Source organism: Nelumbo lutea, chromosome 3, assembly GCF_056320005.1.
Source record: "Nelumbo lutea isolate HS-2025 chromosome 3, American lotus-T2T, whole genome shotgun sequence".
NCBI classification, from domain to species: Eukaryota; Viridiplantae; Streptophyta; class Magnoliopsida; order Proteales; family Nelumbonaceae; genus Nelumbo; species Nelumbo lutea.
In genome coordinates this window covers 41,930,546-41,947,665 of record NC_142686.1, presented here as the reverse complement: position 1 = coordinate 41,947,665, position 17,120 = coordinate 41,930,546, and the positions used below count along the sequence as shown (strand labels likewise).

Here is a 17,120-nt window from a genome sequence, read left to right as displayed (position 1 = left end):
AAAATCTATTTTATTGTATTTTAAGCCTTCATGGAGTGAAAAAACAATTTAATTCAAAACAGATTTCAAAAATATTGTATTTTAAGCCTTCATGGACCGTGCAAAAGTATGGGAGTGAAAAATCTATTTTATTTATTTATTTAGTTTTAAGTTTTACTTTACTTTTTTTTTTTCAAAACAGATTTCAAAAATATTGTATTTTAAGCCTTCATGGACCGTGCAAAAGTATGGGAGTGAAAAATCTATTTTATTTATTTATTTAGTTTTAAGTTTTACTTTACTTTTTTTTTTGCTGCAAATGCATGAATAAAATCTATAAATATATACTTAAAGCATTGGGAAAGTATAGACATATTTCTCCCTCCATTTTCTCTTTTATTTTCTCTCTTCTGTCTCACCTTTCTTTAGTTTGGTATTCAAAAATTAAAAGAATGCCACATATAAGACAAACCTCTTTCCCTATATAGTGTACTCTATAATATTTAAAAATTACAACAATGCTACATATAAGATAAATACACCTTCTTCACCTTGCTATGTAATTGCCTCTATAATATTAAAAATTTATAGAAGTGTCACATATAGGACAAACTTCCTTATATAATTGACTTTATGGCATTCAAAAATTAGAGTGTCACATACAATTATTTATAATTATTCCATTCCTCTTCTTTCTCGATTCCCTCTCTCCTCTTGTTCTTTATCTCAATTTTATTTATTTTATTATTATTGTTATCTAAATATTTATTTACTTAGTAAAATTAAATAAATTATTTATTTTAATAAAATAAATCAATAAAATAAAGGAGATGTGACATTGAGAGGGATTTTAATAAACATTTATTTATTTATTTTACTAAATTATTTATATATTTATTTAGAAATAATTTACTAACAAATTATTCTCTCCCCTTGAGCCCAATATTTAGGGCTGTTAACTAGTTGAATCTAGTTTAAGATAATTCATACCAGTCCCATCCCAATAAACTTTTATTTATTTATTTATTTTATTTAAATTAATAAATTATTATATAAACATTAATTTATTTAAGAACAACTAGGGTTGAACCAATGGGTTGGGTCTATGGAGCTAAATTGACTGAACATAATTACAATGGTTTTAGTTCCATCATTTTGTCTTAATTAATTATTATATTGATTCTCATTCTTAACTGTCCAGATTTGATTCAGGTTTGAAACCAAGTATTTTATGAAATATAATTTTTTTTTCTTTCATGTAATTTTTATCATGTTTCATGTTTAAAATAGTAAACTTGATAAATAATAAATAAGATAATATTAGTTAAAATATTTAAGTTAAAAATAAATTAGTATTATTTTAATTATTGTTTTCAATATAATCAGGTCTATAATTTGATTCCAATTAAATAATTAGTTCAAGACTACTTCTACCTAGTCCTGACTTATTGACAACCCTAAATTAGATTGGAACCCACTGTAGTTATTTATTATTCATAATAATATAATTATACTTATTTTATTTAAAAAATATAACCTACTTTATTATTGTATATCCAAATGGCATTTTCTATTTTGCCCGTGCAAGGGCTTCCCTACTAGTAAGAGAACAAAAGCAAAATAAAATCGGAGGCAAAAAGACAAAAACGTAACAGAACTTGCATTCTTTGCACTCCCATGCACTTGTACCAGTGCATTGCATTGTAATGGTTAAAGTATCGATATACTCAGATACTTCAAAGCAAATATAGAGCCATAAAAAGCAATGATGCTCTGTTTTACAACTTCACAGTTCCACTGAAATCGCTTCACACCTGCCACCATTATAACATTATTAAGCTTTGCCAAATATCCCTATTTCCTTGTATTCAGCGTATCGCCAATCGCGAGGCATTACCAACAAATATCATTGGCGCTTAACCTTCTTATTGAAGATTCAACTGGTTTTTTCTTGCCTTTAGACAAGAATCAAATTGCCAATAACCATGTAGTTTAGGTGTTCAGTGAGGGTGTCGAGGACCAATTTTTTCAACACGACATATTGGATTGAGTTGGATTAAGCCAATATATGGTCCATTGCTATAAGATGAGAATATAGGTAACAGTGGACTGGGTTTGGGTTGAAACCAATCTAAATTAAAACGAATTTGAACAGATTGGACGGTCCAAAATATTCATTGAATTGGATTTTGTAATTGACACCCCTAGACTGTTCAGTTGGCAATTTGGCATCCCTTCATTTCAGGAGGCACGAGTTTCAACCCTCAAGAAGGCAGGTAACGCAGGTCCTCTGTTGTGATTGCCAATGGGGTCTCAGTGCATCCCCACTATCCCTGCTAAGGGTGCCAATTGGACTGGATTTGGTTCAATCCAGTCCAGTCCAATGTGAGTCCATTACAAATGGACCTGGTCCATCCAGTCCAATGAATATTTTGAACCGGTCCAAAGACTGTCCAATCTGTTCAAATTCCTGTTAATTTAGATTAATTTCAACTCAAACCTGGTCCATTGACACCTATGTTCTTATCTTTTATCACTGGATCAGATATTGGCTCAATCCAACATAAATTCATTACGGACGGACCGGGTCTAATCCAATATGTCATTGGTCCGTCCAGTCCATCCAAATTCAATATGTCTTATTGGTCCGTCCAATCCGTGCAAATAGATTTTGATTTGGACAGAGTCCAACCCAAAACCGGTCCATTGACACCCCTACTGCTAACCAGGTCTAGTGTACAGCACCTTGCCCCCATAGGGCCAAAGCTGCATCACACTTCACACACAACACCCCCAAAGGAAAAAAAAAGGTACCAAAATCAAAAAAAGTTCGCCCTCAAGAGACACCAGTCACACCACGCTTGGGAGTCTTCAAGATATTCTCAAACTAAGAACTGAAAGGCTACATAAATGAAATTCACATAATAATGTTCAAAAGAAAAAAAAAAGGAATGAGATTAGAGAAGATCGAAAAAATAATCCAAACCTTGCCCAATTTCCCAAATTGAAATGCCAGCCCCCCATGCATGAGCCTCCTCCAGCCTCAAGGAGATTGATTTCAAGGATGGGTAGAACACAGCATGCCTAATTCCGCGGTTATCAGTGTAAATAAACAGGTGCTCGCCACTGTTGTCCTCCCACCGCAACATCGGCCTGTGCTTTTCCAATAAAGACATGTATTCCCTCCCAGTGATAGCTCCACCACCTGAACCTGCAACATCAACGGCATAGGGTATTTAATGAGCTATGAAAGCTCCCAGTGTCTTTTTAAGAAGTGATGTACGATAAGCATGTCAATTGATTGCACCTACTGATTAACCACAATCCTGGTCAACAAGTCACATACCTTCTGAAAGCACAAAATCATTTCCATAGAAGTTGATGCCAAGGAATATCTTGTGGGCTAGGCCCTTTTCACTTGTGCCGGTAGCACCTATAAGCAACTTTAGGGTGGAACGGATCCACCTCAAAGGAGCATTTGGACCAGGGTTATAAGGACCTGAGAAGTCATATGTCATGAGGGAGAAACCATCTACAGCATTGCTCAAGTTTTGAAGATCGTCAGGGCCAAAATCATGTTCTTGGAGGTTCTCTGAATGTGGTGGACCTATAACGTAAACCAGCTGAAGATGATATTCTGGGTTCCTGTCTGAGCTCACTGAGTGCAATTCTTGTCCAAGCTTTTTGATGAACTGCAATGCCTGAACTTGTATACCAAGAACAGCCCATTAAAATGACAAACTAATATAAGAAAAGAGGAAAACGAACCTTGACCACTTGACAAACAAAAATTCTTTTCCATGTGCTTAATGGGGGTAGCAAAGCCAGATTTTCCACTAAAGAGACAATTCACATGAAAATAACACAAGCGTAAGGCAACTGGAAGCATTTAAAAGCCCTGTAATATGCAAATGATTAATAAATGGTAATGTCACACAGCAGAAGCACACATAGACACAGATCAGACACTAACATATTGGAAAACTTAATGATATGAAAGAAGGAAATGTTAATTCTAGTGATTATCAAAAACGAAAAAAAAAAATGTTAAATCCAGTAGCAACATTGTAGCGGTTAGGCATGGCCATGGCCGAAGAAGATGATACACAAGGAGAAGCCACCACAACAAACACAAAAATAGGCAGCAAATGTCCACAAGGAGGAAATAAGTGTGAGCACTGGGGCCTCCTTGAGCCTACGTTAAGCTGAATTTAGTAGGAAAACAAAAAGGAAAGGAATTTAAGAAAGACACGTGGTGGAATTTCAGAACAAAAATGTCTTCGCTTTCACAACTTCAAATTATAAACATAATCACACTTTCCTTTGATAAGTAACATAGTCACACTTAAAGACTACAGTTTCTAGAAGGAACTAACCTACTAGGTATTGTAGCCAAGTAACTATCAAGGTACTTGATAGTTGATAGTTAGCAGCCTTAGGGGCCATTTGACAATAGCTGATATGCCTGAACTGAGAAGCTTATTGGTTTGTCCTTTAGGCTGTGTTTGGTTGCAATGCAAATGAAGTAAATTAAGACATGAAGCAGAATAAAGTAAAATCCAAAACAAAATTAAACAAGAATTTGCACTTTTTTACATTTGCACTCCCATGCTTTTGTACTAGTGCAAATAAATTTGCACTGCAACAAAAAACAGCCTTAGTAAAAGTTTTTAAGGAGGCTGTGGACTCTTAATGGCCGAAACTGAAGCGTAGATTACTACACCCTTGAATATTCTATTATTTAATTATTTATCTATATTTATATCTATACTACTATTAAAAATAAGAATGAGAATGTGGAACTTTTGTTTGACTAAAATACCACAATTTTTGAATTTGGTTGCTTTCTAATTGTAAGGACAAAAATGTAATTTGAACAACCACTTTTCTTCTCATTTAAACCCTGCCCATGGCACAAAACATAATTTGAACTAGGTGTGAGCAGTATTTGGTTAAAACCGAAAAACCGAACCAAAAATTTCGGTTTTGTTTTTTTCAGTTCGGTTTTTTCGATTTTTGGTCAATTTGGTTTTGGTTTTTAGAATTAGAAATTCAGTTAACTGAATTAACCAAACTTTCTATTATTATATATAATATATAATACATAATATGTAAGATATAATATATAGAGAATAATATATTATATATTTATATATTTATATAATAAAATGAAATTCAATTTTATAATATATAACATATAATATATATTATATGTTATAATATATATAATAGAGTATATATTATTAAAATTTGGTTTTAATTGAACTAACCAAAAATTTTGGTTTTGGTTGTTTTCGTTTTTCTATAATTTGGTTTTGGTTTCAGTTTTTATTTTTTTAGTTCAGTTTTTAAAATTTCGGTTTATTCGGTTCGGTTTTTAACCGAATAAACTGAATGCTCACCCCTAATTTGAACCACTACATTTCTCCTCATTCAATTCCCTCTCATTAAGTCTTATATTTAGGATGTTAACTCTCATTCTTTCATTGAATCCTATATTAATTAACCATATTAAAAGAAAAATAAGTGTCACAAAAAATAATTGTTTTTATTGATGATAGAAATAAAATACAAATTTAAAACCAACGCAATGGAGTCGTTTTCCTATTTGGTGGTAGGTAACAATTCAACCTTTTTGGGTCAAATGTGTAAACCCCTAATGTCATAATTAAAAATAATAATAATAATAATAATAATAATAATAATAATAATTAAAAAAATGAAAACACACAAAAGTATAAAAATAGAAAATATGCAGAAAACATTTGGCTGGGCAGCTGCACATCTATAATATCGCATGTTCATCATATTAAACAAAAATAAGTGTGACAAAAAAGAATAATTTTTATAGACAGAGAAATATAAAAAAATTGTAGAAAATTTTGGAAACATATTATTTACTATAATCATCAGCATCATAAAAAACTGTCTTGTGCACAGCACACACACACACACACACACACACTTACTAGTCCATTAAAAGACAAAGCAAAATATGTCATTCAATTTCGACGCTTCAAATGGCCCCTTAATGATTTTTGCAGTTCCCAGGCAATAATTATCTGGAATTAACTCTTCCTAGGTTTAATCTGCATTTCCACAGTAAATACTTTCTCAATCTCATTTATAGCATTTCCTAGAAGATTTTGGAATTCGTTATAGTTTATGTCACTTATAAACCAAAAAGAAGTAAGCTCATTGCAGCTAAGCGCAACTTTTAAAAGAAAGCTGAAAACAACAGAATACCTGCAACCCCAGGAGTTGGCCTCAGCTTACCAGTCTCCAAGGCCCCATCCCAGTGTGCTTGGCCCACATTATTGAATTTGCTAAGAGTCAAGAACCAATAGACAAGGAGAGGTTCATGACTTCATTTTTTTGGCTATTCTTGATCCTGTAAGCAAAGCTTCTATTTCTTTACTCATAATTTGCTTTTAAAATCAAACAATAAAAAAAGCAGTTAGTCCTACAAGCATCATGCTAACACTTAATTAGTTAGCTTTCATTACAGAAAGTTGTAATTACCTTACTCCGCATATCAGGATCATGCAAGACACCATAAGCTGCCCACCTTGACCAGGATTCTAGTACGATACCATCGTATCCCATCTCTCTATACATCAAGCAGTGAATGCACGAGAAAAGATCAGCAACAAATTCAAATTCAGGTACAAAGACAGATTCAAGTGAAGTTACAGCATAATGCGTTCAACCATAGAATATTAGGTAATATGAAACCCTCAGAAAGGATGTTTCCATATCTTTTGCATGCATGCAATGAGTTTAATACAGGAGTGTGGCCTGCCTCTTAATACATGTTTAAAATTATATATACTCATAAAAAAACAATAAAGCATATTCATTATATAAGGAGATAGAAATAACAGAAAATGAAGGGAAAACAGATAAATAGAGATGTATGATAACAGTGTATCCATGGCCATGAATCCCAGATTTGTCTTAGCCCATGGGTTTCTGTAAAAAAAAAAAAAAAAAAAAAGTACCCCTTATCCTAAAATTTCCTGGAAAAGAAGAGATGAAACCGGAAGTGTAGAAACATAGAAGAAGGCTTACTTGCACTCTGTTACAATAAGATCAATAGCTTTGTTCCATTGCTTCTTCTTTCTAAGCAGTTCCTTGGGAAATGCTTCTAGAACAAATCTAGGTAGGACCTATTAATTAAGATGATACCAACCACATAAGGCTAGCCAATCCATATAATGAGCATGCAGAATAAAGGAGACTGAAATTAAGTTGTAGAACAGGATATATGATACAGGAAACTCTTATGAAAGTCCTATCTATTGATGACAAATTTCTAACATGACAACAAATTGAATATGCAAAAAACTACTGAATGCTGAAGTTCTGATTCTGAACAAGCCAAGAAATTTTAGAATAGAGAAATACTTAATGATGTATTTGAAGTGCAGTAATCTCAATACATCTGAAAGTATTTAAAAGAAAGAATCAATAATATACTTAACCCAGCTTTAATCCCAACTATTTGGGGTCAGCTACATGAATCCTTCCCCACCATTCTGCTCTATCAAGAGCCATTATACAGTATCCATGTGTTGAAGGAGAATGCCCTAGTATTGCATAAAACTATCCAGGATTCATTGTCATAATGGATTGACTAAAAGTTTTTATGTCAGCAGTCAACCTGACACAACCCTCCTCCCTATCTAGGATTAGAACCAGCAGTGTAAAACAAGCTAAAACCAGAGAATCTTGAAAATGATTTACATAAACATAGTCATACATGCTTACATAAATATTTTGAAGAATAAATGCAATGATCTCAAATAACATGACGATATTTATCTTGCATGGTTTTTAACTAAAATGCCTTGCAAAACTTCCATTTCACAATAGGAACTAAATTTTTTATCTGTTTGACTTTAAAACAGCCAGTTTTATTCCAGCAGCATGCTAAATGATTGTATTTCCAGTTCCCATTAAATACTATGGATATTGTTTTTCTACCACAGAATTTCAAGGAAGATGTCAGGATAACAATTATACCAGAGCATGTCTGTTCACTCTAAGCTCAGAAATCCATCCCAAATCAGCATTATGACGTCCCTCCAGAACTAACTGGGTGCCTTCACTTTAGTTGGAAAAGCTAAAAATCACTAAGAATTTTAACAAACAACAGAAGTAACTAAAATGAGACATCATACACCTTTAACCATACCTCTTTAAATCATACCATACAGGTGATATGTGTGTAAGCTTAGAGTTGAATCTCTTTGCCAATTCATAGCCTTTGGAATTCCTGAAGATTACAGAAAACCAAGAAACATACCTTAATTGTTGCCTTCACCATGTCGGATATTCAAAATATGAACAATGCTACCTTTTTTAGAAATGAGAAACAAAAGACTATCCATAAAGACTTTTTGAAGAAATGGAAGCCTTCAGTTCTGTGCATTCAGGAAACAAAGATGGAGGCAATGTCCAATGAGGTGGTGCGATCATTGTGGGGGGGATGGGGACTGTGAATGGGAGGCAATTCCTGCAGTGGGCACAGCTGGGGTCTGTTAATTGTTTGGGATCCTTCCTTTCGCTCGATCCAGGGAGTGGTAAAGGGATTGTTTTCAGTGTCTTTGCTGTTCCAATCTTTTGATTGTAATTTCAGGTGGGTTATGACTGGGGTGTATGGGCCAACAGAGGATAGAAGTAGAGGGGACCTGTGGGCTGAGTTAGACGGGATAAGAGAGAGGTGGGATTTCCCTTGAGTAATTGGGGGGGATTTTAATACAGTCAGATTTTCCTCGGAGATGAGGGGCAGTAATAGTAGATGTAGGGGTAGACAAGTTTTCTCACAGTTTCTGAGAAGATGGGAGTTAGTGGATTTACCTTTATTGGGGGCAAGATATACCTGGACAAACAATCAGGAGGATCCTGTGTTAGAGAAGTTGGACAGATTCATAATTTCCATTTGACTGGGAGGATAGCTTCCCTAATCTATCCCAAGAAGCATTGCCCCATCCTATCTCAGATCACTCACCAATCCTTTTGGACTGTAAGGGTTTAGTCACCATATGAAATCCACCTTTCAGGTTTGAACACTTGTGGTTGGAAGAGGAAGGCTTCATGGATCAGATTAGAAGGTGGTGGGAGGAATACTCAGTAACTGGAACAGCAAATCATGTTTTCTGTAAGAAGTTCTCCTATGTAAAGGCTGAATTGAAACGATGGAAGAGGCAGGTCTTTAAGGGGGTAGAAAGGAGAAGACAGGATCTCCTAAAGGAAATAGTGGAGGTGGATAGGGCGGAGGAAGAGAGGAGTGTCTCGGTAGAGGAGAGAAGAAGAAAGAAAGGGAAAAACTTGACTATGACAAATTATGTTTCCAAGAAGAAATTAAATGGAGACAACGCTCCAGATGTCTGTGGTTAAAACAAGGAGATAAATACACAGCTCTCTTCAATAAAATGGCAAATGGCAGAAGGAGAACTAATTCTATTAAGAGGCTGGAGGAAGGGGGGGAGGTGATTGAAGGGGAAAAAAGGATCAGACAAACAGAAACTAATTATTTCAAAGATCTCTATAAAGAAGGGTGGACAAGAAGACAAAAGCTGGATGGGCTATCTTTCAAGAGTCTTTCTCAGCTGGAGGCTAGCCAACTGGAAGTAGCGTTCTCAGAAGAGGAAGTAAGAGCCGCAATTGAGGAAATGGAAGGTGACAAAGCACCAGGTCCAGATGGATACACAATGGAATTTTTTTTAAAAGAAGTTGGAGTTTCATAAAAGAGGACCTAATGAAAGCTTTCCAGGAGTTCCATCAGATTGAGGCATTCGAAAGAAGTCTAAACTCTACTTTTTTAGCTTTAATTCCCAAGAAGAAAGGGGGCGGTGGGCTTGAAAGATTTCAGACCAATAAGCCTTGTTAGCAGCATCTATAAAGTGGTGGCAAAGGTGTTAGCTAAAAGAATGAGAGGGGTGATGGGAAAACTAATATCAGAATCTCAGAGAGCGTTTGTAGATGGGAGGCAAATTATCGATGGCGTTCTAGTGGCAAATGAACTCATCAACTCCAAAAGAAAAAGTGAGGAGGAGGGGGTATTGCTCAAAGTGGACATGGAAAAGGCGTACGACCATGTAAATTGGGAGTTTTGGGAGTGCATGCTAAAAAGGTTCAACTTTGGGAGGAGGTGGAGGAATTGGATAAAGGTGTGTGTAACAACAGCCAGCTTCTCTATATTGCTAAACAGTGTTTCAGGCAGATTTCAGAGCTCAAGGGGTTTAAGGCAAGGGAACCCCCTCTCTCCCTTGCTATTTATTTGTGTGTCGGAAGCCCTAAATATGATGGTGAGTAAGACAGTGGAAGGAGGATTACTTGAAGGCTTCAAGGTGGGTCAAGGAGTGGAGGTAGCACTGCTGCAGTATGCTGATGATACTCTCTTTGTCAACACGACAGAAAATCAAGTGAAAAAAAATCAGAATGATTTTGATTTGGTTTGAAGTGGTCTCTGGCCTGAAAGTCAATATGCATAAGAGTGAGCTAATGGCAATGGGGAACAGTCCAAACTTGGAAGTATTGGCCAATATTGTAGGCTGCAAGGTTGGAAAATTGCCAACAAAGTACTTGGGGATGCCGCTTGGGGAAAAGTGTACTTCTAAGAAGATTTGGGACTCGGTGATGGAAAGAATGGAAAGGAAACTTGCCTCTTGGAAATCGAGGTAGCCTTCAAAGGGAGGGAAACTTACACTATTAAAAAGTGTTTTGTCTTCTCTTCCTACCTACTTGTTGTCTCTCTTCTTTATTCCAGCTAGTGCGGCTAAGAAGTTGGAGAAGACAATGAGAGATTTTCTTTGGCAGGGAGGGAAGGATGAGTTTAAATTCCATTTGGTCAGTTGGAGCAAAGCTTGTAAATCTAGAAAGGCGGGGGGCTTGGGTTTAAGGAATGTGAGAAAGTTTAATTTGGCTTGTCTTGGGAAATGGTATTGGAGGTGGAATGAGCAGACTACAAGTCAATGGAGAAAAGTAAGAGGCTCAGTATGGTTCAAGGAACTGAAATTGGGATCCATGGGAATCAAATTTAACTTATGGGTGTGCGTTCTGGAAGGGTATTCAGAAGTCAGAGGAGGCTTTCAGACAAGGTTTAAGAATGGAAGTAGGAGATGGTTCAAGAGTTAGATTTTGGAAGGAGGTCTGGTGCAGGGATCAACCTCTTAAGGACAGATTTCCAATCCTCTTTGATATTGCCACCAACAAGGAGTGTTTTGTGTCAGAGGTGTTTTCTCAGGTTGTAAGGGCAGGTGTGTGGTGTCCCAGTTTTAGAAGGAACCTGAATGATTGGGAAGTGGAGCAATGGGAGGATTGATGCAGATCCTGAGCATGATATGGGTGGATACAAGTTTCCACCCTGTGCAGGGAGGAGGAAGATAATTTTCCCGAAGACCTCATTTGGAGGATGGTGGCTCCTCTAAAAGTTTCCTTTTGTCTATGGGTGACGGCATTAGGGAAGTGCTTAACAGCTGACAATTTGAAAAAGAGAGGGTGGGTAGTAGAACCAAGTAGATGTGTCCTATGTGGCAACAACTCTGAAAAGTTGGAGCATCTCTTCTGCACTGCAGATTTAGTTGGGTGATTTGGATGAAAATGTTAGAGGTTTTTGGAGTTCAGTTGTGCCTCCCAAGGAATGTATTGGATCTGCTACGGGGTTGGGTTCTAAGGGTTCTGTCGAGAAGAGGTAAGATTGTATGGAAGGTGCTGCCAGCGTTGGTGGTGTGGTCAATCTGGTCGGAAAGAAACAAGAGACTCTTCGAAAATCAGTTGAGATCAGAGGAGGAAGTCTTAAAAAGCATTTGGGGAAGGTTACACTCCCGGGTGGCAACGCACAAACTGTTCAAGAATTGCCCTTAGAGTGCTTTTTTGGAGTATTGAAATCTTTTTGTATGATGTTCTTTTTTGGTTTTTCTGAGTTGTACAAAGCTTTGCCTTGCTCAGTTCCTCAGTGGGCAAGGCCGGATCTTTTTTCAGTCTTCTGTTAATGAAATACTTTACCTTTTCTCTCAAAAAAAGAAAAAAAAGACTATCCATAAAGACAATTAACCTGCACACAGGGGTCATGGAGTACAATGTTACTAGTTCCATCTGGAAGCCCATAGCAAGAATTCACCACCCCAACAAATTGATTAATCAGTACAATAATCCTATATAAAACAGAAAACTTGACAATTTAAAAAAAAAATAAATAAATAATACCATCGAAAAAGTCAGCAAATGATTTTGGGAAAAACATATGGGAGATTTCAGCTCATCTCTGGATGGTAGTTCATAGCAGTTAGTTTACAGTACATAGAGGCCACTCTGTTCCTGGTTAGCCAGTAATGTTTAAGAAGAACAAAAAAATAAGCAAAAAGTTCCTTTTGCAGTTTGTTGCAAGACTGTCATGAATATTTGAAACTTTTCCTTTAAGTTGATGAAATTGATCGTTCTCCATCAAGATGTGGAAGACTTGTTTTCCAGTAAAAGTTTTTCTTTTCTCTACCCCTTGCAAATTCTATTTTCTGGTACATTTTTTCGGTATAAAACAATGCTCTTTCCAGGACTGCAGAGCGTAAATGGCGTATGGAGGTTTATGATTGTTTAACACCATGCCTCAGACCTTAGTAGAGCTGTGTCGTCAGCAGTCTCTGTTACTTTTTTATGAGATGATAAACATAAGGCAACTTATTCCGTTAAACTAAAAGAAATGCAAGTTCCCCAAAGGATTCTACTCTGCCACGTTATGAATATGAAAGAAAATATAGCCAAATTTTATAAGTTAGAGATAGAATAAGTAAACTTCAAAATAGTGTTATGCTCAAATAGGCAGACCATCGTTAATTGACTTAGTCGATGCTTAGTCGTCCTAGGCGACTGCACCATGGTTATCGACTGAGCAGTTAAGCACTGAAAATTAATCAAACTAGCTGCAAATGAACAATAACAACAATTATCAATCTTCATTCCTCAAACCGCCCTGCTCCCACCACATTCCCCCATAAAAGAAAACTGAAATTACATATTTGAAAAATAAAGAGCTTAAAATGGATATAATCATATAACGGAGGGCAAATAATTGTTCAGATTCAATCAGAGCAATTGGATGATCGTTTTCGTCCCTTTTTTTTTTTTATTTTGATTAAAGCTGGTAAATGATGCATACCACGGAGTGACATAGGCTAGTACAGGGTATTTAAAGTGCCGATAAGACGTATTTTCTGAGGCCTTCAAATTTTCCTGAAAATCTTGGAGAAGCAGGGGAAACAAAATCAGAATTTGCAGTGAAAAGCAAAATAATTATATCCAAAATAAAAAAACAATGGAGGCGGTGAAATTAAAGAGAAGGATGAAATTGGGAAAAAAAATATTACTTACAGCGAGGATTTCTTGGTAATTGACGTTTGTTCGAACGAGGCCTCTGTCGTAGACAGAAAGGAGCTCGTTCGTCGAACGTGGATTAGATTTTATGCGGTATAGTGTTAGCGATATGATCAGAATGAGGATGGAGAAGAAGACTAAGGCGACGAACTTGCGACGGTCGGGGTGGCGTTGGGAAGCAGCGCCTCCAGTTTGATCCTCTTGAACCTCCGGCTGGACCCTATTTCGACGACGGTCCCAATCGGCCGTAACTCGACTCTTGGCCATATGTTCAGCGATCCAAAGTCGGAGCTAAGCAATCAGACAATGTCTTCTTTGATAAAGAAAACAACTACAAGTTTGTGCAAGCAGAAGGAATCAAGGAATCCTTCCTTTGTTTCGTTAAAACCTGCGAGCTGGGATCCGATGCCGATCATCTGAACACTGAACACTGAAACTGAAACGCAAAATGAGTCGCGATGGAGTCCACTAGAAGACGACGGTCAGGATTGGAACTGTTGTTAAAATCGTTAGATTGGAATCTTTTAATATCCTTACTCGGCGAGAAATGCTGCTAAAACACGAGCCTTTGCGGCTCATCAGTTTCAGATTGAAATCTTTTCCAACCTTGCATTGGTTCATAAAATAAGCATATAAGTATGAAAATATGCTCAATGCAACACAGTAAAAACTGCTCGAATGGGTTTTACTCGACTGAAGCCCAAAATCGATGATAATAGGCCGGGCCATGGCGAGATGTACTCTTACTAATAATTTCCGTAAAAGCATTTTGAGCTGCCCGTCCCGGCCGGGCCGGCCCAGCCCTCATTCTGGGTTTGACGATATTGGGCCGGGCATCTAGGCTTGTCAATATAAGTTAACAAAATCATTTTTCTAGAAAAATAAAATTTAAGTTAAATTTAGAAAAAAAAATTTACAACTCAGGTTGTATAATTTGATTTGCATTCGATTCAATAAATAGATAAATTAATGATGCCAAAAATGTATATATGTGTAGGGATGCAACTCCGATTGACCCATCATTGTATATTATTATGACAAAATCCTAACTCGAACCCACCTAAATTGCATCCCTATATGAGAAGAGCATGGGCCAATAAAACCCTCTCTGGTGAATTTTGGTAAGTATCAATTGATAGGTTATTTCTTTTATCATATTAGTTGACTAGTTATAAGTTTTTTTAGATATTATGACTTTCTGGATAATATTAATAAATTTGTATATATACTAATATATATAAGTTTTCTCCTTATGTTAAATTTTTTATTTTTTCTATTCTACGTTATTTTAATTCCAATGAATCACCTTTCTCAACCTATAATTTGTTTTGGCCACGTCCCATGGCTTTCTTAGAGTCATGCTTGATCACAATTTGAAGAGTTTTATCACGTCAAGCATCCTACATCGTGTGCAACTAGAACTCCCACTATTCTTTCTTCATTTTAGAGTAAAACAAAAATGCAGATTTCACATATCTTTTCAACTCAAAAAAATTATTGGGAGTGTTTTGGACGAAAAGGAGTTTACATATCATCGTGAAGGAGAGAGCGTTTTGGACCAAGAGGAGACGGAACTACACTCCTCGAGACAAAAAAAAAAAAAAACTGGGGCAGAACTCACTAATTAAGTCGTCTTCCTTTCCTTTTTTCCTAAAACCAGGAGTAGAACTAGAAACACATTATTTTGGCAGAGAAAACACTGTTTTTTCAGGCGCGAACAAGCTTTTACTCTTCAATCCGGGTACTTTTTCTCCATCTTTTTAAGTTCATTGTATAGTGCGAAGACTATTTACAATCGGGTGATGTTGACCCATTTGTTTGGAAACTGGTCAAAATTTTGTTTGGAGACCCTCTATTTACAATCGGGTGAGGAAGACAATGGGAAATGGGTTGACGCTGACCCATTTCCAATTAATGTATAGTGGGTTGATGTCGACCCATTTTCGATAATTTGTCATCACCAATCTGTGCGCGACCCATTTTTGGATATTGATGCTTTCGCATATTAAAGCATACATATTATCCTAATTATATTTAGGGCAAATTATAAAGACCCTCCTATACTTTGTTTGGCGATAAAGACCCCCCTTTACTATGAGTGTGAGACAAAGACCCTATTCTTTTAGCTTTCTATTAAAATCCACGTTATAATATTTTTTAATCCTCACACTACCCTTATAATAAGAAAAATACTGTTCATCTTCCCTGACCTCACAATACACGAATAGGAAGCAACGAGGATGGAGTGCTGGTTTGGTATGTGGAACTCCTCCAATCCAAACCAGCCAGCATTTGGTTGACAGAATTGGCCTCAGGGTTGCTGTTAATTCACTTCTTGGAGTTCGTTGGTGGAATGTCCCTGAAAAGGCAGCAACTTTTTTTCCAAAATGACTGACATCCGCAAACGATGGCAAGGAATCCAGAACTTTTATCACTATTCGAACTGATCCATTTCCATGCAAAAAAAAAACACCCGAAGTGATTTTGGTACCAATTGTTGAGATTTTGCTGGTGACCAGAGACCTTTCATAGAGAAATTGAGCGACTAGATTGAGAATGACGAGGAAGCAGAGGTTGAACTTGAAGCATTTCATCAGATCAGTGATGATGAAGAGAACCCCAAAAACCCCAACTTTTGTTTTTCTAAAGGCAAGTTTTAAGTCTTACAAAGAACTAAAGAAATCTAGTAAAACTAGTTTTGTAATTTCTGAAACCAAGGCAAGTTTTAAGTCTTACAAAGAAGTAAAGAAGTTGAGAGTGAAAATGCAACGAAAACACAGAAACCAGTAAAGGAAGATTTCAAATTAATTACCAAATTCAATTCAAGAGAATTCTCCCTTTCACCTCCAAATTAGTACCCAAATTCTCAAATGAAAACGTAGAGGAAAAGGCAAAAGGATAATCAAATAACGAAAACAAGCTTAAGTAATTCAACAGATCTCGAGCCTCGTAAGCAAATCACAAAGTCCAAGAATTCAAATTCAAAGAACTCAACCAAAAATAATGTTAACTAGAAACCGAAACAAGCACATAGTATTATAATTAAGAAAGAAACTTCAAAGCTAACGATTCAGTCAAGAAATTTTACCTGAACTGTAACTAGCTGGACTCGAGCATCAGTGGTGACGATCGCAGACGCAGCAACACTTATAGTGTCCATGGTGTTATTGACGCCCCTCATGTCTCCTCTCGTTGATCAAAACTACCCTAATTTTATCCAAAAGCAATGGTTCTTCTCTCGCCAATAATGACCCTAAATCTAGCTACCCTTGTTCTTACGACTTCGGTAAAACCATAACTTCCAGAGCAAGAAAGAACTCAATCACGGTAATTCGAATTTCGTACAAAAACCAACAAAAGACAAAAACAGAGAGAGAGAGGAAAAACAAGTAAGGAACATTAATCTATAAAAGAAATAGAAAAGATCAAAGCAATCTCGGTCTTGACTCGTGGATGTCAAACACGCAATAACTTGGATTTGCAATTAACTATCGAGCTAGAAAGCTGATTTATAGAAAAAGCCCTTCATTGGACTCCTAATTTCTTGCTGTAGCCTGCAGAATGTAACTGCCGAATTCACAAAGCTATTCCTAGAAGAAACAACAATAATTAATAGCAACTCTGAGGCCAATTCCGTCAACCAAATGTTGGTTGGTTTGGATTGGAGTAGTTTTTCACATACCAAACCAGCACTCCATCCTCGTCGCTGCCTTTTCCATCGTGTTCTTGTATCGTGAGGTCAAGGAAGATGATCAATGTTTTTTCAT

General features: G+C 36.4%; 1 protein-coding gene across 4 annotated transcripts; it reads right to left on the bottom strand.

Moving 5' to 3' along the window:
* Positions 1 to 2,840: 2,840 nt before the first annotated feature.
* LOC148864499 (Glycosyl hydrolase superfamily protein) lies at positions 2,841 to 17,055 on the bottom strand. Of its 4 annotated transcripts, none has more exons than XM_088979092.1 (9): positions 16,442 to 17,055; positions 13,351 to 13,789; positions 13,139 to 13,212; positions 8,177 to 8,257; positions 8,005 to 8,089; positions 7,051 to 7,148; positions 6,502 to 6,589; positions 3,326 to 3,680; positions 2,841 to 3,190 (listed from the first exon to the last, which is right to left on the bottom strand). In XM_088979092.1, exons 2-9 carry the CDS (start codon positions 13,618 to 13,620, stop codon positions 2,937 to 2,939), a joined length of 1,305 nt encoding a protein of 434 aa, XP_088835218.1. In that variant the 5' UTR covers positions 13,621 to 13,789; positions 16,442 to 17,055; the 3' UTR covers positions 2,841 to 2,936. The 4 variants fall into 4 exon arrangements, with proteins under 4 accessions (XP_088835218.1, XP_088835220.1, XP_088835217.1 ...); XM_088979094.1 differs by having other exon boundaries at positions 13,351 to 13,783; positions 16,442 to 16,661; XM_088979091.1 differs by having other exon boundaries at positions 13,351 to 13,919; positions 16,442 to 16,614.
* Positions 17,056 to 17,120: the final 65 nt, after the last annotated feature.

Coding starts and splice junctions, on each gene's coding strand:
- LOC148864499 (XM_088979092.1), bottom strand. CDS start 13,620: ATGGCCAAGAGTCGAGTTACGGCCGATTGGGACCGTCGTCGAAATAGG. Junction 6,590..7,050: donor CTTATTGTAACAGAGTGCAA/GTAAGCCTTCTT, acceptor CTTGATGTATAG/AGAGATGGGATACGATGGTA. Junction 3,681..6,501: donor ATCCTGATATGCGGAGTAAG/GTAATTACAACT, acceptor ATACAAGTTCAG/GCATTGCAGTTCATCAAAAA.